Raw genomic sequence first — 23,189 nt, forward strand, 5'->3', positions numbered from 1 at the left:
TGAAACACACTGATGACATTAGCTCTCCCTCTTGTGCAGCAGCAGAATCAGGCCCTCTGTGATGTATACCGTACAAATAACTAGATTGGTAAATATGTATATACAGTATGTGTGGTGGAAATGCAGATGTCAGTGGGTGAGTGTGATACAGGCCACAGGCAGGACAATATGACGGGGGTCTGTGAACATGTAAGCCCCTCATAGTTGTAAATGGTGCTTTTATTTGTCTCATGTACATTGTATGTTACAGGCTGCGCATATGGACATTTACAATGTTTGCCATTACTGTATTACTTCCGGCATGCCCTGCGTTACCCCTTATTCACATTGTGCCAACCCTGCAGTCATTGGGGTAAATTTACTAAAGCTTTAATGAAAAGAGGTGTTGTTGCCCGTAGCAACCAATAAGATTTTATTTTTTTCCACTATTGCAACCTAGAAATTGATAGACAGAACCTAATTGGTTGCTATGGGAAACATCACCTCTTTGAAATGTAAGAAGCTTTAGCAAATTTACCTCATAAAATCTAGAAAACACAAACATGTCATTTACTCACATTAATTTAGGGGTTACATTTGAGCTGAGCCGCAGCAGCCAATCAGAATGTTGCTTTCACTACCTTGCGCTACACCAGTGGTGTCAAACTCATGGCCCTCCAGCTGTTGTGGAACTATACATCCCAGCATGCCCTGCACCACTTTTAGCAATCCATTATATAAAATCTGTGGCGGGCATGCTGGGATGTGTAGTTCCACAACAGCTGGAGGGCCATGAGTTTGACACCACTGCACTACACATATCACAGCTGACAGCTCCTGACTGTCCCTTTTTAAACCCAGCCTGTAACTTAACAGTCAGGAGCTGATTGGCCGGTGATAAAGTACCAGGCACTTTATCACTTCTCCCTTATCACTGCTTCATACATCTACCCCCTGTCACCCGCGGGTCACCAGTGTTGCTGTCCTCGGGGTGGTTATCCTGCTGTTATAGGGGACCACGCTCCGTGCTCTTCCCTGGAGCTCCCGGTACCTCTGAAGGATTAGGGTATAATTGGGGGTGTTTTCCTGAAGGGTCAGTTTAGGGGGCCTGTACTGATGATTCGGTGCAGGGGAAACAGATGATTCCGCAGGTACAGGGGCTGGCAGCTCGGAACCAGTGACAGCACCCATCCTCGGCGCCGGGTACCTGTCAGAACACAGAAGGCACAAGTCACATATAAACTTATTCTACACCATTATGACAGGGGATAAGTGATACCTGATGTCCCACAGGTACACAGGATACATACACAGCAGCCACAAGGATACATACAGGTGTACAGTGCTCTTAAGGCCCCCATACACTACACGATTTGGCCCCGATTTCACCCGATTCTGGAGGATTGGGCCGAGAAATCGGGTGAAACTGGGCAAATTGCGTAGTGTATGACATCCGATCTGATCCGATGTGCGGTCCCGTGTACATCGGATCAGATCCGGATGTCGGACGGTCTGCACATAAGATTAATCATGTGCAGCCGTCCGGGGGAGTGACAGGAGCAGGCTGGGGGCGGGGTCCGGTCCTGGGTACCTGTAGGTGCAGGCTGTAATCTGTATTGTGCACTGGGAGAGCCTCAGCCTCTTCAGATGTATCGGTGCTGCGGCAGGCAGGGTCAGGAGCAGGGACCGCAGATGCAGAGAGACCGGGTGCGCGGCGCGAGAATAGAAAGAAATCCCATTCAAAGGACTGGGCGGCCGCTGATTGGCTGAGAACTCAGCCAATCAGCGGCCGCCCAGTCTTTTGAATAGGATGGTTTCTATTCTCGCGCCGCGCACCCGGTCTCTCTGCATCTGCAGTCCCCGCTCCTGACCCTGCCTGCCAAATGTTATCAAGCTCCCCCGGGGAGCTGCCGGGGAAGCTCAGGGTAAATCGGGGCTGACTTGTCCTTAGGACAAGTCGCCCTAGTGTATGGGGGCCTTTACTGTAGAGAATCCTTACGGTTATAACTCCTTTCTCCAATCAGTGATACTGTGATGGATGGTACTTAGGGGCAATTGTGTCTTCCACATGAGCCTGTTCTCTGTGTTATATGCTTTAATACTCTGGATTAATATTATGGGGCTAATTCAGTAGCTCACACAGTCCTGCAAAAATCATGCGTGCGATCTCTTAAACTTCAGTCGCAGTGTGGGGAGGAGGTGTTTTGGGGAGGGGGTGCGGCGGCTGAGTGATTTAACATACAGCCGATGCAAACCCAAAAATGTCCGGGCTGCGTCTGGCTTTGTATCTAAGGGGGCAGCCGGTGATGCACGAGAGCGCAATAGTGGTGTGCCTGCAAAATGTTGTGGGCACATAATGGGCATGACCCTTGCCCTGTATTGGCGGCCCTCGGAATACTACAAAATAAGCTGAATCAGGCCCTATACGCACATGACATTAGCCCTGCATTGCAATGACATTTACAATGTGGAGCCAACATGCCCCCAACTGTCATTGTTCAGGCTTCTGCAATGTGGCAGTTAGGAGCTGTCTGGGTGCTACATTATCTCTGTCTGACTGTTATTATCCAGCATGGTTTTATGACTGTTTTGTTCCCAATTGTACACCGCAACCGAATATGTTGGAGCTATATAAATACATGTTGATAAATGAGACATCAATGGTGTGATTGAGAGCTATAGAGGCAACTGTCATTTTTCAAACCCATCCTGTATCATGACAGTTAGAGGCTGAATGGCTTCTACTTTATCTCTCCCCACGGTTTAGTACATCTGCCCCACAGTGACTAAAGGATCCATCCCGCTCACCTTTTGAATTTGAAGCCTTCGGGGGGAATGATGTTCCCGTGAGAGTCTGTAGGGGGCGCTCTTCCTTGGCTACGTATCCGCAGTGACCGCGATTCCTTCTCATTCCTCCGGATTCCGCTGCAGCGTACAAACGTGTCCCATGTATTGGCCTCCATGCGCGATGGGGGAGGGATGGGGTTACGTGGCCCGCTTCCCTCCGGAGCAGCGGTCAGCCGTCTCCACACTGCACTGTCGTACGGCTTGTCTGGGCGCAGTGGGAGGAGCGGGGGCAGCCGGCTGACCTCCAGCCAAGTCATGTAGCCCAGGGTGGGAGCCGGGGCCAGTTGTGTGTCCGGGGGGTTCCGCAGGATCCTCAGCAGTTCCAGCTTTGCCTCCGTGTGTGGGGGATCCTTCAGTAATATGCTATGGAGGCCACGCGGGGTGAAGCCCAGGGACTGGACCGGGGGATCGGACAGCAAGGGACTAGGCCGGGGTGAGCACAGCATGGCCGCGGGGTCGTGCAGGAGACGTCCCGGCACCTACAAGGAGACAATGCGCGGTGATGTTAATGTACAGCTAAGGGGGCGTCACTCAGGCAATAAGGGGTTAATTTACTAAGGTGGGATGTTGCTATGGGCAACAATCAGATACTATCTATTATCTTCTAGAAGGTGCTAAATAAATAATTCGTAGAATTTGATTGGTTGCTACGGGCAACATCCCATCTTCAACAGAACTCCCATCTTAGTAAATTTACCCCTAAGCCGGAAGGAGAATATATCCCAAATACTTTGCCCCCCTCCTGTTTTTTTTTTATGCAAATGCCAAGCACTATAAGTCCTACTGGTAGACTAGTGTTATAAAAATATCAATATATTATTATTTAGTGCACAGGTTCTCAAAGTCGATCCTCAGGACCCCACACGGCGCATGTTTTGCAGGTCTCGTCACAGAATCACAAGTGAGATAATTAGTTCCACCTGTGGGGTTTTAAAATGTGTCAGTTGTTAATGAGTGCACCTGTGCAGCTGGAAACGTGAACTGTGTGGGATCCCGAGGACCGAGTTTGAGAGCCACTGATTTAGTGTAATATAGGACTTCATGCTTGAAGCTTTACTGTCCTATCACTATTTTGGCTACAGATATTAAATAATTATATAGTAAATATTACTTGTTGCACCTGTAAGCACAATCTGCCAGTTAATTAATGCAAATAGTAAAACCTGGGCACAATAAAGGAATGATTAACAGAACCCATAAGACAGGGGAGGGGAAAAGCAGAAGTTGATCAGGAGGCCTATAGTCGGATTCAGGGGTGGGTGCCAGGGCTCTGTGTGGACAGTGCAACAGTTACATCAGGAAACGTTCCTGACGCGCCTGCATTTTTCCAGTCACCGCCCTTGTTCACTCTCCCAAATGCTGCCAACCTGTCAATCCGCTCCGCAGTTGCGGTCGCAAGACCATTGCTGCACATCCGCAGCGGCCATCGCTCCACTGCATCCGCCATCGACATCGCATGCAACTGAATGAGGCCATATGTATAACGTGGGAGAGTTTACAGGTTTCTGAGGGTAACTGCTGTTATCTAATCATTGTATAAAGGCCTTTATCTCTCTGTTTATCATACACACAAAACTGTTCCCATCAGGCGGCTTATACAGAAACCATTCAGTTATTAGCATCACAGTGCCACCATCTGGCAGAGTTAGGTAACTGCAGGGGGTAACTGGGAATGAATATGTAATTGCTATTGATTGAGGCTCCAGGATATTTAGGGTGACCAACTTTGGTCACTCTAAAGGCCCCCATACACTTGGGCGACTTGTCGTAAAGACAAGTCAGCCCCGATTTCCCCTGAGCTTCCCCCGGCAGCTCCCCGGGGAGCTTGATAAGATTTGGCACTTGATGTGCCATTTTTTACATGTGATAAATCCAGGGTTGCCGACATTCAGAAAATCCTCTCCGGGAGAAGCCCGGAGAGGAAGCTTTCATGACGATTTTGGGGGGCGGGGCTTAACCGTGATGTCATTAAGCCCCGCCCCCATTACGGGAAATAGACTAAAGAACTGATATCCATGGAGGGGGCGGGGCTAAAACGTCACGATTGTGCCGTTTTAGCTCCGCCCCCTCCCCTGAGACCCGCGGATTGCGGCATATAAATGCCGCGATCGGGGGGCTCAGTGGGGGTCCCCCTGATTCCGGGAGGGTTGCCCACCCTTCCGGGGGCCGGGAGGAAGGACCCGATTTTCGGGAGACTCCCGCAAATTCCGGGAGGGTCGGCAACCCTGGATAAATCGGATGCGATTTATCACATGTAAACCCGGGGAGTAGCAGGGGGGGGGGGGGGGGGAGAGGGTCCGTGGCAGGGGGCGCCGCGGGGACCGGAGAGTCAGCAGCGGGTTGCGGCGGGAGCATAGTAAAAAAAATCCTCTTCAAAATCTGGGCGGCCGCTGATTGGCTGAGCTCTCAGCCAATCAGCGGCCGCACAGGTTTTGAATAGGATTTTTTCTATTCTCCCGCTCGCCGCAAGGTCTGGTGTAGCGGCGAGCGGCGAGAGTAAATCCTATTTAAAACGGTGGATTGCGGCGCGCTGCTGGAAGGGCAGAGGCAGCGTGCAGGGGACGCTGCGGGGGACAGTGACAGCGACGGAGAGCCGGGCAGGGGGAGGCGGGAGCTGTCAATGCTGGAAAAAAAAAAGCCCATACAATGAATGGGAAGCCTGTGATTGGCTGAGTGCTCTCTCAGCCAATTGCTGACTGGCTGAGAGAGCGCTCAGCCAATCACAGGCTGCCCATTAAATGTATGTTTTTTTTTATTCCAGCGCTGACAGCTCCCGGCTCCCCCCTGCCTGCCTCTATGTTACTGCCGCCTCTGTGTCCCCCGGCCCGCAGCGTCCGCTGACTCCACAAATGTCCCCCGCCCCCAGCTCCCTCCACCTGCCCGAAGCATTTACAGTTCCCCTACCCGACTCCTTCGGCAGCGGGGACCAGTCAGGGGAAGCGGCAGGAGCAGGCTGGAAGCGGGGAGTGGTCCGGGGGAGCGTCAGGAGATGTAGCGGCAGATGGGGACCACAGATGGAGAACAGAGACCGGAGGCGCGGCGGGAGAATAGGAAGAAATCCTATTCAAAAGACCGCGCGGCCGCTGATTGGCTGAGAGCTCAGCCAATCAGCGCCGCGGCTGCCCGGTCTTTTGAGTAGGATTTCTTCCTATTCTCCCGCCGCGCCCCCGGTCTTTACTCTGCATCTGCGGTCCCCGTCTACAGCTCCCCCGAACCGGTCCTCAAGGTACCCATAGATCTATCGGATCTGAAACATCGTGGGTGCTAAAAAGTACCCACGATGTGCCCATGATGGGTCAGATCCGATACATCTTATGTTCAGCAGGTCCGACGCCCTGATCCGATCCGATGCGCGCGGGAACGCGCATCAGATTGGATCAGATGTCACAAACTACCGATTTTGGGCCAATTTCACCCGATTTATCGGCCCAAAGTGCCGAAATCGGGTGAAATCGGCTCAAAATCGCATAGTGTATGGGGGCCTTAAGGCTATTCCTGCACTGGAAAGTCATATTACAACAATCTGTATCTGTGACAGCGGTCAGCCGGTCACTCTCCTGGTGCACAGGCTGTTACAGAGTGGGTGGGTGGGCTTGTCACTGTGCAGGGAGTAGACTGGTGAAGGACAGTGTGGTGCATACAGTCAGTACTGTGTTTCTGGAAAAATAGGTCCAGGAACTCCAGGTCTGGGGGTGGGTCAATTAAATAAAAAATATATATATAAGAGAGAGAGGCAGGGAGAGATAGATGTATATATTGTATTTAGAAACAAAGGCTCTCACAGGTGACTTTAAAATGAAACGTATCTTATGGAAAGTATATTTTCATTTCCTGATGATGTCATATTTAATTAGAGGTTCAGGAACTGAGTTCCTGCTGGTTCCTGCAGAAAAATAGCACTGCATACAGTGCACTATAGTAGTCTATGTGTGGAATTAACACTTCACCCTACAGATGGCCATCGGTGCAGTCACCATCGATGGCGATTCTGTAACCAGCAATCGATAATTTTAGGTATTGATGGTCATACAATCTCTTTGACTGTAGTAGTACGTTTATTTATAAGGCGCCACAAAGTGTCCGCAGCGCCGTACATAGCTAAAAAAATAAATAAATTAGGAGGTAGCGTACAGGGTGTGTTGATAAAATACAGCATAAATAGGGGTATAGCTGGTAGAACTAAAATCAGCATCAGTTCAGAAGTAGGTGTGGAAATTGTCGAGGAGACTGAAGATGAAGTAGAGGAAGGGAAGAACAGGACAGGAGCACAGGTGAGGTAATGAGGTAGGATGAGTACGTGAGGAAGGAGGGCCCTGCTCATAAGAGTTAACATACTAAAAATAGGTGGGTGGACGAACGAAATACAATAGGATAAGTAGGAACGGAGGCAGGATAGGAGGATCAAAAGAGGTTAGGAGGAGGGATAGGCTAGTCGAAAAAAGTGGGTTTTGAGGGAGCGCTTGAAGGAGGTAAGGGAATCAGAAAGCCTGATGGGTGGCGGGAGGTTGTTCCAGTGCAGGGGGGCAGCGCGAGAGAAGTCTTGGACACGGGAGTGGGAGGAGGTGATTAGGTGAGAGGTCAGTCGGCGGTCAGCGATGGAGCGAAGAGGACGGGAGGGAGTGTGGATAGAGATCAGTGAAGAGAGGTAAGGAGCGGTGGAGGAGGAGAGAGCCTTGTAGGTGGTGGTGAGGAGTTTAAAGAGAACTCGGAAAGAAATGGGGAGCCAGTGAAGAGATAGACAGAGGGGGGAGGCGGAGGTAGAGCGGCGGGAGAGGAAGATGAGCCTAGCAGCAGCGTTAAGAATGGATTGGAGAGGTGCGAGGCGGGTGACAGGTAGCCCAGAGAGAAGGATGTTGCAGTAGTCAAGGCGGGAGATGACAAGAGAGTGAATGAGAATTTTGGTCGCCTCAGTGGAGAGGAATGGTCTGATGCGTGAGATGTTGCGGAGGTGAAAGCGGCAAGACTGTGAGAGAGCATGAATGTGGGGGGTGAAAGAGAGGGAGGAGTCAATGATGACACAGAGGCAGCGCGTTTGGTCGGTGGAGGTGACTGGCCCATAGGCCAATCAGAACATGGGGGTGGGGCTTCTGGGATGTTGTGGGCGGAGCTATGTCCCGTGTCCCAACACCTTGAAGAAAAAATAAACATTGTTTTTGCTGTGCCACCGATGTACAGTAGAGAAATCATCTGGTTTCTCCCCCATCGATGGCAAAAATATTCGGCATCGGCAATAAACCAGCCACTAAGGTGCTGGACTTACAGCTGAGTATTGGGGGATGGCTCTGGGGGTACAATTGTTACTAGTGTCATGCAGGAGTGCACCTGGAATGGTATGGGTCGACAGTATAAAGGTTGACATACATTACGTCTACCACTAAAGGTCAACACATTAAATAGGTCAAAAATGGGAAGGCCGACATGAAATACCGCTTGTTCTTGCAAAAAAATTTTTTTTAAACTCATGTCAACCTTTTCACTGTCGACTTAATGCTTGTCTCCACCTTAAGACCCTGTCAACCTTAGGCCTGTCGACCTATCCCACCCTCCTTATGTATTTCCGGGGACAGTACCAGGTTTTCAGGATTGTTCCCCTTTAAGACACAATTGCACAGTACCACTTCCTGTTCTGAATGGGGCCCCCTGATTGGTTGCGGGGTGGTGGCCACTCCCCTGAGACCTTCTTACTTGCCCGACACTTGCTGCTCTTCCAGATCACCCGGGAGGCTCCCAGAAACCACTCGCCTCTCCTCGGAAGCAGCAGCGAATCAGAGAGGGCGGCAATGTGCCCCTTTTTACATGTGCGTGACTCAGAATCAGGCCCAGTGTTCAGTTATGGGAGCTATAGTGCTAGAAACATGGGGCCTGGTGCGCTCCTGACCTCTGGAACTCTCCTCCTCGCTCCTGTACAATCTGAGCCAGCCTCCAGGAGTGCCCCCGGCTTGTCATTCCAGATGCCTCCATTACCTCCTCTCTCCACAGTGCCCACCAGCCATATCTCCTAGATCAGTGGTAGCCAACTCCAGTCCTCGAGAGCTACCAACAGTTCACATTTTCCAGACAACCTAGCTGCTGCACAGGTGCACTCATTACTCACTGACACATTATAAATGATCCACAGCTGGAGCTAATTACTTCACTTGTGATTCTGTGAGGAGACCTGGAAAACAATAACTGTTGGTAGCTCTCGAGGACTGGAGTTGGCTACCCCAGGTCTAGATTGCCAGCTCATATGAGCAGGGCCCTCTCCTCTGCAACAATGTAACTATAGTAATTTCTATACTGTCTGTATTGGTCCGTCGTCTGTTCTATTCCCTGGAACACATAGAGAATAAAAATACTCCTTTATAATGGGAAGAAAATAATTAGCAAGCCCCAAATTATTACCGATAATTACGACCCGCGGCCGTTAGCCAAAATGCTTCGGATACACCCCCAAACAAATCCTGTCTGTTCGAGACCTTATAGGCACCACTGAATCGCACCGAAGTAGCCCCCAATTTGACTTAAAGCGGTAACCAATCTGGTTTTGCCATTAGACTGATTGTAGTACCTGACTGGCTGGAATCGCGCCGGCTACTACGTTACGGCCCCTGGAGATTAAACTCTGCAAGAACTTTTCCTAAAGAGAAGTAGAAGCACTCACCGGACTAGCAGCGGGCGGCCTGTGTCATAGTGTCCTGCTCTCTCCCTGTATCCGCAGTCTGTGTACGTCTTATCCATGGTGACGGCCTGGCCGTGTGTGCTCAGGGACACAATAGGGAAGGACTGAGGCCTCACACAGGAAATGTCACTTCAAGGCATTCACCAGACAATCCCGTCTGCTCAGTCTGCAGTGTGGTAACTCTCCATAGTGTGCTGGTTACCAGGGCTACACATAGGGACGGTCCCATAAGCGGGGACACATGAATTGCACAGGCTCAAGAGCTGCTCACAATGAGGTGAAATAAAGGTTTGAGGTCGGCCACAGAACCTACAGATGGGGCGCCTCTCAGCCAGAGCAGGGAATCGCCAGATTCGGTTAGCTGGCGGAAAAGGCTGCTCCATCTGACGGGGACGGCCGCGCCTCCCCATCTGCACAGCGCAATACGGCGGCAGGGAGCGCTTTCCCTGCCCTCTCCGCGCTTCAGGGACACGGGCAGGGAGTGGGGGGAGCCAGCGGGGGCTGCAGGGAGATCCAACAGAACAGGGCTCACGAGCGTCTTGTGCGCGCACGCCTCCTTCGGTCTACAGTCGATCGATGGTGATTCTATCGCCGGGAGCTGCTCTATCTGTATGTTTTAAGGGATAGTATGATAAGTAGATATAGATAGACTAGTGAGCCTGCTCAAAGCTAGTCTGCTACCTTGTGATTGCCTCTGTGTTTGTGCATGTGTGAGAGAGAAAGAGATGTAGTTTCACTTGGTGCTAACAGATGGCAGTGTTTCAGAGACACACATTCAGACTATATATATATATACACTAGGTGATTCATCGTGCCCTACGGGCGCTCTTCACACCGGCGTAAGGGGCTGCGCCCCCTTAATTTGTGAACATTTGTATATGAGAAATATGGTTAGAATTGTATGACAGATGCCTGTATTGCAACTTGAGTTATAGGTGAAATGTGTTAAATAGAGAGCATATGATTTGGAAGGGGGTGTGTATTGTTTTGTTGAATTAAAAAGCGGTTACAGAGTAAGATGTACATTGATAGTGTGGATGGTACAGTGACATTTGTGGGTGTGGGGGGGGGGGGGCTGTGTGTGCATGTTGTTTAGGTGTGTGTGCAATAGTATAGTAGGGTGTTTCTGAATCAGCGGCTCCCCACTGGCGGAGGTCACGACACAGGAAAACAGGAGGCTGGGTAGTGATAGGGGTGTGTGGGAATAAGGGGGACTAAAGAGGAGGGTGGGAGATACTGTGCAGCTTCTGCCAGTGGGTGAGGGTCCAGCGTGGCAGTACAGGATGGTGGCCCTGAGTCAGTGTCTCCTCCTACTGGGTGGGAGTTAGGGTGCATGAGAGCAGGAGGCTGGGCTATGAGGCATGATAGGGGCATGTGGGCAAAACAGCGTCAGCAACTCCCCAGTGATGGAAGTTACGGTTCAGGAGAGCAGGAAGCTGGGTAGTGATAGGGGTGTGTGAGTATACGGGGGACTTAAGAGGGGCTTAGGGGTGCCGTGAATTGCGGGAGGGGCACGGGGGGTGCCGTGAATCAAGGGAGGGAGGGGGCGCAGGTGTCCGTGAATCGCGGGAGAGGGTCCGCAAAGCGCGGGAGGGGGGGTGCGCGGGGGGTCTGCGATTTGCGGGAGGGAGGGCACGGGGCGCGATGAATCAACCTAGTTGGTTATATATTCTTGTAGAAGGATGGAAGGATGTTGCTGTCATTCAGAATGCATTTACATAAACAGTAATAGTAGCAGTAAAAGATCTGTCTTAAAGCACCTACAGTAAAACAGAACAGGTGTTATATATTATACAAAGAATTGGTTGATGATGTCTAGGTTGACGTGCACATAGTTGTCACTGGAAAAAAATTGCCACAAGAAAAAATCAACACAGAAAGGTCAACACATGTAAATGTTGACATAAGTGTGACACCTCATTGGTGTCCATGTCGACACATGAGAATGAATATGAAAACATTCAAAAAAAGAAAAATAAATCTTCAAAAACTCATGTCAATCTTTTTCATTGTCGACCATAGCCGTGTCAGTGTTTTGCATGTGCCATTTAATCCTGGGGTTGCCGTGAATTGCGGGAGGGGGGGTGTGGGTGCCGCGAATCGTGGGAGGGGGCGCGCGGGGTTGCAGTGAATCGTGGGAGGGTGGGTCGCGGGGGGTTGCCGCAATGACAGGAGGGGGGGGTCGGGGGGGGGGAATCGCGGTAGGGGGGTACCGCGAACCACGGGAGGGGGGGCCCGGGGGTTTGGCGCGAATCGTGGGAGGGGGGGGGGTCGCAGGGTGCTGCGAATCGCAGGAGGGGGGGTGTCACGGGGTGGAGCCGCGAATCGCAGGAGTCGCTGGGGGTGCTGCAAATTGTGGGGGGTGTGCTGCGAATCGCGGGAGGGTGCCGCAAATCGCCACAAAAAAAAATCAACACAGAAAGGTCAACACATTAAATGTTGACATAAGTGTGGCACTTCATTGGTGTCCATGTCGACACATGAGAATGAATATGAAAACAGTAAAAAATAAATCTTCAAAAGCTCATGTCAACCTTTTTCATTGTCGACCATAGCCATGTCAGTGTTTTGCATGTGCCATTTAATCGTGGGGTTGCCGTAAATGGGGGGGGGGGGGGGGGGGGGGTGGTGGTGGCTGCGAATTGTGAGGGGGGGTCGTGGGGGGTGGGTGACGCGAATTGCGGGAGGGGGTGCCGCAAATCGCCACAAGAAAAAATCAACACAGAAAGGTCAACACATTAAATGTTGACATAAGTGTGGCACTTCATTGGTGACCATGTCGACACATGAGAATGAATATGAAAACATTCTTAAAATGAAAAATAAATCTTCAAAACTCATGTCAACCTTTTTCATCGTCGACCATAGCCGTGTCAGTGTTTTGCATGTGCCATTTGATCCTGGGGTTGTTGTGAATTGCGGCGTCTGGGGTGGGTGTGTGCCATGAATTGCGGGAGGGGGGGTCGCGGGGGTGGGTGCTGCGAATTGCGGGAGGGGTGGGCGCGGGGGTTGCAGCGAATCGCGGGAGGGGGTGGTCGCGGGGCCGGGGGGGGTTTGCCGCGAGGGGGGGGTGCCGCAGCGAATCGCAGAAGGGGGGGTCGCGGGGTGCCCCGAATCGCCAGAGGGGGGGTCGTGGGGGCTGGGGTTGCCGCAAATCGTGGGTGGTGCCGCAAATTGCGGTAGGAGGGGTTCGCGGGGGCGTGCGCGAATCGCGGGAGGGGGGGCGCTCACCTGGTGTGTCTGGTGAGTAGCTGTGTCACATGGGGAGGCAGAGGGTGTCTGGCACTGTGCATACCTCCCAACATGACCCATGCCAGGAGGGACACAATGCTCTGCCGCTGGACTTTCTTCCTAATGTATGATTACCTCCATCTGTGTTGAACAGGTTAATTGATAGGAAAGGTGCTTCAACACAGGTGATGGCAAAGTGCAGGAGTAGAGCAACGTGTCCCTCCTATGACTGTGGGCTCACTGGGCTGGTTCTCTGTCATGTGAGTCAGAGGCTCCACCCAGCGTTAGAGGGTCAGATACACTTTGAGTGACAGATGTAGCCAAATATATAAGATATTATTATTATTTATTACCAGTTATTTATATAGCGCACACAGAAAATATTTCAACATTCACAGTCCCTGCCTCAGTGGTCTATATTCCCTACCACATGTACACGCACACACAGACATTCTAGGGGTAATTTTGTTGTGAGCCAATTGACCTACCAGTGTATATTTGGATTATGGGAGGAAACCGGAGTACCCGGAGGAAACACACGCAAGCACGGGGAGAATATACAAACTCCGCACAGTTAGGGCCATGGTGGGAATCAAACCCATGACCTCAGCGCTGTAAGGAAGTAATGCTAACCACTACACCATCCAATGTTGCTATATATACACTGTATGTACAGATGCGTGCCAGAATGCCCCCGCTGGCGAGCTGACGCTTCATCTGACTGGGATGCGAACCCTGCCCATCCGCTTCAGGGAGATGGGCAGGGTTGGGGGGAGGGGGGCAGACCTCCGTTGTAAGGGAATCTGACCGCCAGCCCCTGCAAGAATGACAGCCGCTACATCTGTATATATCTATATAAAAAAGTTAGCAATGTCTAATTGCTGAGCAATTCTTTTTTTCAATGATACATATGTTTGTGCACTTGTCTGTCTTAATATCTATTTATTATAGAGATTAAATAGTTAAAAAATAAAAGATCTCTTAACAAGTTTGCAGATGTAATATGAAAATTTGAAAAGGCGCACAAACACGTCTGGCGCAAAACGAGGCGGCTTGGACAGTCCCCGTGCAGCCTGGAGCCCTATACGTGGAGGCTTCAGTTTGTCTCAGTTGCACGCATTCCATCTTTATCGCATGCGTAGTGGTGGTGATGCAATAACATCGTACGGATGCAGAGGTGGATTTGGTTGGGGGGGGGCACAAGATACAGGCTCCTCCTTCATTCAATGGCGCCATGAAAACTGTATTAGTTTAAAGGGGATTCGGTCCCTAGTTCAACCCTATTTAAGCCGACATGCCTTGGGCTGACCGCTGAAAGTCAACACCTGCTTGACATAGCTGATTGGGTTGAAAGGTCAACAAGCATTGGGTCAACAGTCAAAAAGGTCAACATGAATTTTTTCACTTTTTTTTTTAGACGAGGGTTGGTATTTCATGATCTACCATCCACTACGGTGTAGGGGTAGAATACAAGTGGCAAGCACAGCAAGGGGACGTGGCACACGTCAATGGTATCCTTGTCGACATTTGGGACCCCCCCAAAAAAAAGGATAATGTTCAGTGTAGCTTTTCGGGCGGGCAGGGCGCCGGGGGGCGGACCGGGCCCACCGACGTCACACTTGTGGGCTGTCCTGGGACACCGACGTCACAAAAGGGGTGGGCCCGGCGGCCGCCGCCACCACTAAAGGTGCCATGATACCGGGGAAGCGCCGGGCATCGCCGTCTAAGGCGGCGCTGGGCTTCTCCATGCAAGCAGTCGGGGCAGGCACCAGGCTATTTTTAGCGGGGCAGGGCGCATTTTGCCCTTTAAAAATCGGACCCGCTAAAAAAAGCATAGCAGGAACACTAGGAAAAATGCATGTCGACCTAAGCCTCATCAACCTTCAGTGGTTGACCCAACGCATGTCGACCAATGACCCATACCCAGTCATCCTCGGCGCACTGACTGCCACCCTCTTGCCACCTGTACAGGTGGGGTTGGCGGTTCAGGATTTGCTTTGTAAATGATCAACGCTTTAACAGTACAGCCAGGAGCCCGCGGGCCCCAAATCATCAGCTTTATGACACCATAATACACTGATTATTTGGAGAACCCTAAGGGTCAATTATTTTTGGGGTCAGGCAAGCACCTGTACACACATCCTTCAACTGATTTAATGCAGGCCCACCCACAGCACCCCTGCAAGTGCCCTGCGGCACCCAGTTTGGTCACTGCTACATTATATACTTACTACTCGTGATCAATGCACGGGGCTTCGGTTTTCTTTCCCTGTAACAAGCCCCCAGCACCCCGGTTATTTCTTACCGGAACTCTCCAGCCAGTACTGGAACATTGCTCACAGCAGCAACTCCTGGGGCATCCGCTCCTGTTACTTGCATGTGGAGGGAGGGGCATTTCCACCTATGCAGACTTACCCGCATCTCCTGGGGCATCTGCTCCTGTTACCTACATGGGGAGGGGCACATATTCGACCCATACAGACTTGCTCACATCTTGTGGTTTCTGGCACAACCACTCCTGTTACATCTGCCCCACCTGTAGTGCACATGGGTTCGTCCATTCGCAAACCAAATCTGAATCACCCCCTTATTACCTTAGTCCGTTTGATTAAACTATCTGTACACAAACATGGACACCCTCGAAAGCTGAATTGCTAGTGTACCTTGTGGACAGTATGGGAATCTCCATACTAGCACAAAGAAATCTGGAAGCAGGCAGTAAGCAACTTTCCACATAATCTAAGCGGTTGGATCACTTCAGAAAAAAATAATAAGCCTTCAAAATACCATAAGGTATTTTTGACGCTGACACTCATTTTTAAATGGAAGATGATCAGACGAGGTGACAACTCGGCATCACATGTTACCGAGAGAGAACCAGAGGTCATATTTAATAACTATTTGCCTCTAGGTGGCGCCGGATGTCGTCAACATATATGGATTAGAACACAGGTTCTCCAAGTCGGTCCTCAGGAGCCCACACGGTGCATGTTTTCCAGGTCTCCTCACAGAATCACAAGTGAAATAATAAGCTCCACCTGTGGATCTTTCAAAATGTGTCAGTGAGTAATGAGTGCACCTGCCGGGTGACCTGTGTGGGGACCTGAGGACCGAGTTTGAGAACCACTGGATTAGAAGTAAGGGCATAACGTGTTCGCATGTGCTGCAATTGCGATTTTCTAGGCTACGGAGCAGCAAATGTCAGCAAGTTAAATTGCCGTCTGGATATGAAGAGAGACGCACACTGGAACCATTGCAAACTCATTCACCATTACATATCCATTCGCAGCCTATATGCAATAAAGGCTAGGGTAGTCCTATGGCCACACACAGACTGGATGCGGCAGTAGCAACACGGGCGCCATGTTTCTCTGCGTACACTATCGCAGTTACCACCACATAAAAGCTGCGAAAACAGCAACGTCCCGTCTGCAGTATGGCTGCCACATCCCAAACGCTCACTTTCCCATGAAATCCTCATTCCAAGCAGGCTGCCGGTAATCGCTCCGCTGCGACAATACCGGGTAGTCATTTGATGTTTTCTGACCACCCTGCAAACAAAAATATTTCCCTGTAATTTGGTATAAACCCGTTAACCATATACTGATCCTTTTATAGCGAGAGGACACTGACCAGTAGCTGTAGGGATCGTCCCATCAGGACATTCAACTTTATGATAAAATCATCATTGCACAAATACAAAAGGTGATGCGGACAGGAAGCGGCCACAGCTGGGGGACCGGGGGATGCACATAACACTCATTTACAATAAAGTGACTTGCAATATGGGGGGGGCTACGCCTGAAGAATGTACAGTATATACAAAAGTAAATATATAAATATAGGTTGTGGAAATACAGTCAGTACCAAAGCAAATGCACAGAGCGGGTCGGGGTGCAGGCATATTTTAGATGTACAGTCCCATATACCATAATTAAACAAGCCGCGAGGTGCAGGATCTGCAGTCGCTGATATGTCAGAAGATATTAAGATTTGTATGGATTTAACCCCTTCATTGCGTCAGACAGCCAACTATGACATAAGCCGAGGAGTTTAGAAAGTTAACAAAGAAACTCCCAACTAACTAGACAGGAGCACTTCCAGTCCACCGAACATGGGCTGTACCATCAGCTATCGGTGTAGGAGGATCCGAGCCTCAACCGCTGGGAAGAGACGGAACGGTTCCCTTCATGCCACCTCCTTATTGAGCTAACTCCTATCTCAACTCTGCAAGCAGCTGTCCCCAGTATGAATTGTCCACTCCGAGACCATTGTCTTCCTCCAGGGCGCTGAAGCTGATGTCTAAGAGGATCTTACTCAGGCTCTCATCTGTAGTGTCCAGCACCAGTCCCTCCAGCAGCGAGCGGTTAGTGGAGCCCCCTACCTGCAGCTCCTTGGAGCAACGCTTTTGTCTCTGCGGAGCTGATGGCGTGTCCATCATCTCTGCCTGGGGGGAAGCAGGGGACAGATGCCCCAATAGATCTGCGGGGGAACCAAAGTACGGCAGGTCTTTAAAAGGGGTCTCCCCAAAACTCAGGGCACCAAAGCTGTCTTTGTAGGGGGTGAGAGCAGAGCCTATAGGGAATCGGACAGGACTAAATTCTGGAAGGGGATCTCTGGGTTGGGGCATCTCCGCTTCCCACAGCTGGAGGGGACCCCCGTCAACCGGCTTGCTGGGAGTGGAAGATGAAGGGGGCATTAAAAGTTTCTCCTTGATGGGGGTCTTGAAGGAATAGGTCTCGTCCTGAGTGAGCTGCGAGGTCCCCTCTTGTGCTTGCGTATCCTGCAGGAAGGAGAAGTCTGTGTCCAGGCCAGAATCGGAGCCGCTGCTGTCTGGAAGGACGAGCTCCGGCTCTACGGACCGGGGGGTGACCAGCTGCTGCTTCCTCCGCGATCCGCTCGTTTGCTTACACTGAGAAGGGGGAGACGTCCTCTCATTCGGGGAGATGTGGTCAACTTTAACAGGGAGAAGTGCGGGCGCTGAGGGCGGCTCCTCCTTTGTCTCTATGGGAACCTGACAGAGAACCAGACATCAGTCATTACAGCAAACTCCTGGCGGCTTTCAGTTCTCTGCGGAAAATGCAGCGATTAAAGCAACCTCCGACGGAGGACAAGAGGAGATGTTGTCTATAGTAACCATTCTATAAAATAGCTAGCATCAGTTGCTATGGACAACAGCTGCAACAGTCTCCTAGGGAAGGTCACTTTACAATATTTACATCAGACACAAACGTGGCTAAAATATTTTATATGTAGTTTATAGATATTATTGCTATAGCTGTATAATAGCCTGAAACAGGAGCTGCTTTCAGAAAAACTCATTTATTCAACCCTTTGGGTGCCATCTTCATAGAATTAACTTCAAATCATTTGCGGCAATAGCGAAAGTGATGGATATTCCTCGACTTAGGCGTTGGCATTTTTAGCGGATGTTTTGTTCAGCTCTCACAGCAACGTTGGCAACCAAAGGGTTAATAAAACTCTGCAATGGGCACCAATACGCCATATCCGGCGGCACCATCAGATGATGGCGTTAGCTGCTCGCAGGTGAGCCAGAACACTGAGCGCTGTAGTTGAACACGATGCCGTGGGTTACGGCACACTAATACACATTGCACAATTGTATTCCACGCTACAATGTACTCGGGGTAGATGTATGAATCAGTGATACGGGAGGAGAAGTGATAAAGTTCCTGGTACTTAACCACCGGCCAATCAGCTCCTGACTGTTACGTTACAGCATGGGTTCAAAAAGGGACAGTCAGGAGCTGATTGGCCGGTGATACAGTACCAGGCACTTTATCACTTCTCCTCCCTTATCGCCGCTTCATACATCTACCCCTCAGTGTGTCCAGCATATCACACTGCACCACTGCCCCCAATACTTCATCTTATATGGGGTGCATCTCTGGCTGCTCCCACATATACTGCTGCCGGATAATTTATATCTTTATTTACAGTTTCTTATATATTCCGTTGCGCTTTACAATTGGAAGTAATACAGCCCCTGTGCTGTACGTGTACGGTATTTACTGAACTGTATGCAGTCTGTTCTTTAATGCGCGGTCACAGAATAAAGCTGCGTCCTCCTACATCTAGCCTTAATGCCTGGCATCAGGGAGACGGCCGTTCAGTTTGTACTCTACTAATGCCTCTTATTCACATTGCTATGCCTATAGGACGCACAAGCAGAACTTGCTGATTAAAGTGATATGTGTGTGGCTGTATCTGCATATGGAATGGAATGTTACATTCCCAGAACCATTAATGTAGCGTTTCTTATGCAGAGATTGGAAATGCAGTTGCAAACAGAAAATAGGCATGCTGCATAGCACTTTAATCAGCAAGGTCTGCTTGTGTGTTGTATATGCATAGCAATGCGAATAAGACACAGGTAAAGGAAAAGGTTGAACAAAACATTGCTCGGCCCTACCAAGTAACACAACGGCATGGCTCAACTAGTAGGCTAGATGTGGGCACATCTGTATAATGCCCTTTATTTGGAGTCATTCAAAAAGGATAGATACGCCCACTTTTCCGCAACATACTGGGTGAACATATGTATGTCGCTTGTCCCGTAACTGACCTTGGGTGCGATCTTCATACGCTTGCTGCATTGCGGCCCATCAGCCGGACCAGGGTCAGTGCAGAACTCCAGCGGAGAGAATAATACCTGCTGAGTGACAGGAAACTGGACCGGGATCAGATAGGAGTCGATCCGCGGCAGGAGGGGTTTCATTCGTCGTTCTGGAGCTGGCGGAGGAAGAAGCAGATTATTACAGGGAAGTCTGATACGTACAGTATCCAGCTATGACTGGCAGAGGAGAGCACACACCTTTACTGCTGGTAGCTGCACACTGCACGCTCCTGCCCAGCTCTGGGATCGGTCTCTGCGGCGGCGGCTGCTGCTGCAATAGAGGTCATTATCTAACAGCGTACGAGAGAGAGACAGACAGACAGACAGACACAGAGACAGACAGAGAGACTGGAAATACAAGTAGCCCAGAGAGGCCTTACAGGAAGTAGAGTGCACAGTGCAAGTTCTTACCGATTCGATGCTGACAGAAGGAGCGGAGCCGGTGGCCTAGAGGAGCCGCAGCAGACAGAAGCCCATTGTGGAAAGATAGAAACAATGCAACATTAACCAATATGACAATGACATCACATAACCCCAGACCTGGCGGCTGTGCGTCTGGTCTACATGATAATGACATCACATAACACAAGACCTGGCGGCTGTGCGTCTCGCCTACAGGACAATGACATCACATAACCCAGGACCTGGCGGCTGTGCGTCTGGTCTACAGGACAATGACATCACATAACCCAGGACCTGGCAGCTGTGCATCTGGTCTACATGACAATGACATCACATAACCCAGGACCTGGCGGCTGTGCGTCTCGCCTACAGGACAATGACATCACATAACCCAGGACCTGGTGGCTGTGCGTCTGGTCTACATGACAATGACATCACATAACACAGGACCTGGTGGCTGTGCGTCTGGTCTACACGACAATGACATCACATAACCCAGGACCTGCCGGCTGTGCGTCTGGTCTACATGACAATGACATCACATAACACAGGACCTGGCGGCTGTGCGGCTGGTCTATATGACAATGACATCACATACCCAGGAGTGGCTGTGTGTCTCGCCTACAGGACAATGACATCACATAACCCAGGACCTGACGGCTGTGCGTCTCGCCTACAGGACAATGACATCACATAACCCAGGACCTGGTGGCTGTGCGTCTGGTTTACATGACAATGACATCACATAACACAGGACCTGGCAGCTATGCGTCTGGTCTACATGACAATGACATCACATAACACAGAACCTGGCAGCTATGCGTCTGGTCTACATGACAATGACATCACATAACCGAAGACCTGGCGGCTGTGCATCTCGCCTACATGACAATGACATCACATAACACAGGACCTGGCGGTTGTGTGTCTCGCCTACAGGACAATGACATCACATAACCCCAGACCTGGCAGCTGTGCATCTCGCCTACATGACAATGACATCACATAACTCAGGACCTGGCGGCTGTGCGTCTGGTCTGTGCACACATACAGATTCTCAGAGATTACAGTGGAACCCTACACACACTTTCTATCTATTTTGATCATCCTAGACTCAGAATATCTGCTAAATAAGGTCATGGTTTGATATTAATATGCATGAAAGTCTGAACAACAATTTAAAGACTATGCTTACAAGGGGCCCATCACGCCTCTGCAGCAGGCTGCCATGTTAGGAGGAGCCGCATCTCTGGATGCGTTGGTGGACTGCTACCTTAGCCCTCAGGAACTTACATCACCGGTCACAGACAAATATTTTATATGGGAACAGTACGTTTTATGGTAAAAGGCAGATGTGGGGCACTCAAATAAAATTATAATGGAGTAACAGTTTTAGGGGGTGAATACTGTTCCGCGGTACCCCCAAGCTTATAAATGACAACCAGAGATGTGACGCTAAACTCACCTTGTAGACCTGATCAAGCGTCAGACAGCGATTGGCCTGGGGGTGGATGGTCCAATAGGAAATCTTGTTGTTACCGGGGGTCTCTCGCACAAACATGTCATGTAATGAGAGGTTGTGTCGGATGGAATTCTGAGGGAACACAAAAGAACAGGTTCCTCAGGAGCAGCAGAGAACAGGAACGACTGCATGAGGGAGAACCCAGGACTCTTACAGCTGCCCCACATTACCGCCCTCCCTACACCCATTATACCATTATATGGTTCGCGGTCAGCTGCAGACAATACCTTCCAACCAGGCTTAGCCACATTCTTGAAATAGGGGAAGTGGTCCTCAATCCAGGTGTAGATGTCTTTCAGGGTCATGCGTTTGCTGGCCGTGCTGTTAATGGCAAACTGGATCAAGGCCATGTAAGAATATGGGGGGCGCTCTGCGATGGAAACCTTCCACTTCTGGGGGGGCATTGCCAGTTCTTCCTCCACCTGAGGGCACGAGACTCAAACTTTCATAATGTCAATTATTTCTTTCTTTAGGACATCACTGGTCAGAAGCTGAAGACATAGGGCAGATGCGATTCTCGGGAAGCGCCGCCGGACATCACGGCCGTGCGCACATTACGGTTGGCATTAATTACTGGGTTTCCCGGCCACCTCTATTGGGTGCAAAGGAAAATCAGCGAAGACACACAGCTGTGTTGTGCACACCACACCAGTGCCTTAGAACTGAATCTGCCCTATGTGTTATACTGCAAGGAACCCTCTCCATAGACACGACTACTCCCAGCTAGAAGCTCACCTTAACACTGACCATCATAGGTGTGTGGTTCTCCTTCTCATCATGTTCAATCTTTATGTTGGGCGGTTCCTGCACCTCTGGGCTCTTCTGTCCCAGCTGCTGTATGTTGGTCGGGCTAATGTCAGCATCCATGGTCTCCTGAGGTTCTAATAAGAAGACCGAAGAGCATATTAAATGCCACTTTCATCTCATGGAGATTCAGAAGAACTGGTAAGAATTACAAACCATCCCCGCTATGCTACATGAAGGACAGGGCAGACAATGAACTGTATAAGTAGGACAAAGTCTTGTATGTATACGCTACAGACTCAAACTGTGTGTGGTGCAGCGACACCGGAAACTCCCTAACACAGAGATTTATAAAACCCGCTTTCTGGACAGTCACCATCATTACCTCTGATGAAGAGCCCATGAAAGGTGTGAGATCAGGTGCCATTGTCTGTATTAAAACGCCATGGCAACGGCACATAGCACCCTTCACAGTTAATAGGATCGCCCCCATTGAGTCCCAAAGATTTAGAATTTTAGAAATAGCCCTGGATAAAAGTATGTGGCTACTGTACAATCAGAGCATTCTGAGAGCCATCAAATCTCACATATCAATGCAGTCTGTATGGGGTATATTCACGTCAAACATTACAGCAAAGCCAACTGTTTGGTGCTTACAGATGTGTAGCTGTGATTGCTGATTAAAAGCCATCACAATCCATCCCCCCCCCCCCATTGGTATGTTATAAGCTCCCCTGCATTCACTATTGAATTTTCCTTTTCCTTGGTTTGTTTCTTCAGGCTTTTATGATTGATTAACAAGTCTCGTGTCACTGCCTTGGTGACTATAGCCACATGATGTCATCATCAGAGGGACCTAGGGATGACCAGCAATCAGGATGCCGTCAGTCAGTATATTGGCGCTGGCATCCAATAGCAGGGAATCTCCTCCCACAGCCTAACCCTATGTCCCTCAACTAGCGCCTGACCCTAACCATCCCCAGCATGTTCCAATTCCCCGCACACTCAACTATCAGGATTCTGGCTGTTTCGGCACCTTGATCCTTTGAGGATGTGGCGCTGGTCTTCTGGCCAGCATCGGTATACTGACTGCATCCGCTCTCCGAGCAATACCTGTAATCTGTTCTACCCAGTGTAAGCTCCACACCCCCCCTCTGAATTAATGA

The 23,189-nt window shown here is 50.2% G+C and overlaps 2 protein-coding genes across 3 annotated transcripts in view; both read right to left on the reverse strand.

Moving 5' to 3' along the window:
- Positions 1-201: 201 nt before the first annotated feature.
- Positions 202-9,665, reverse strand: TEX52 (testis expressed 52). 2 transcript variants are annotated; one of them, XM_083179552.1, is made up of 3 exons: positions 9,470-9,665; positions 2,788-3,305; positions 202-1,186 (listed from the first exon to the last, which is right to left on the reverse strand). In XM_083179552.1, the coding sequence occupies exons 2-3, from the start codon at positions 3,270-3,272 to the stop codon at positions 937-939; spliced, it is 735 nt and encodes a 244-aa protein (XP_083035678.1). In that variant the 5' UTR covers positions 3,273-3,305; positions 9,470-9,665; the 3' UTR covers positions 202-936. The 2 variants fall into 2 exon arrangements, with proteins under 2 accessions (XP_083035678.1, XP_083035679.1); XM_083179553.1 differs by lacking the exon at positions 9,470-9,665 and adding an exon at positions 5,731-5,863.
- Positions 9,666-16,358: 6,693 nt separating this feature from the next.
- FOXM1 (forkhead box M1) overlaps positions 16,359-23,189 on the reverse strand; it is a 45,299-nt gene continuing 38,468 nt past the window's right edge. The window contains 7 exon segments of the mRNA XM_083179534.1: positions 16,359-17,732; positions 19,305-19,471; positions 19,554-19,626; positions 19,767-19,802; positions 21,223-21,351; positions 21,507-21,701; positions 22,015-22,160. Of these exon segments, the coding sequence (XP_083035660.1) occupies positions 16,935-17,732; positions 19,305-19,471; positions 19,554-19,626; positions 19,767-19,802; positions 21,223-21,351; positions 21,507-21,701; positions 22,015-22,160 (1,544 nt within the window). The 3' untranslated portion in view covers positions 16,359-16,934.

The sequence above is a fragment of the Crinia signifera genome, chromosome 4 (genome assembly GCF_055691185.1).
Source record: "Crinia signifera chromosome 4, ASM5569118v1, whole genome shotgun sequence".
In the NCBI taxonomy this organism is placed as follows: Eukaryota; Metazoa; Chordata; class Amphibia; order Anura; family Myobatrachidae; genus Crinia; species Crinia signifera.

Coding starts and splice junctions, on each gene's coding strand:
- TEX52 (XM_083179552.1), bottom strand. CDS start 3,272: ATGCTGTGCTCACCCCGGCCTAGTCCCTTGCTGTCCGATCCCCCGGTC. Junction 1,187..2,787: donor GAAGGCTTCAAATTCAAAAG/GTGAGCGGGATG, acceptor GTGTTCTGACAG/GTACCCGGCGCCGAGGATGG.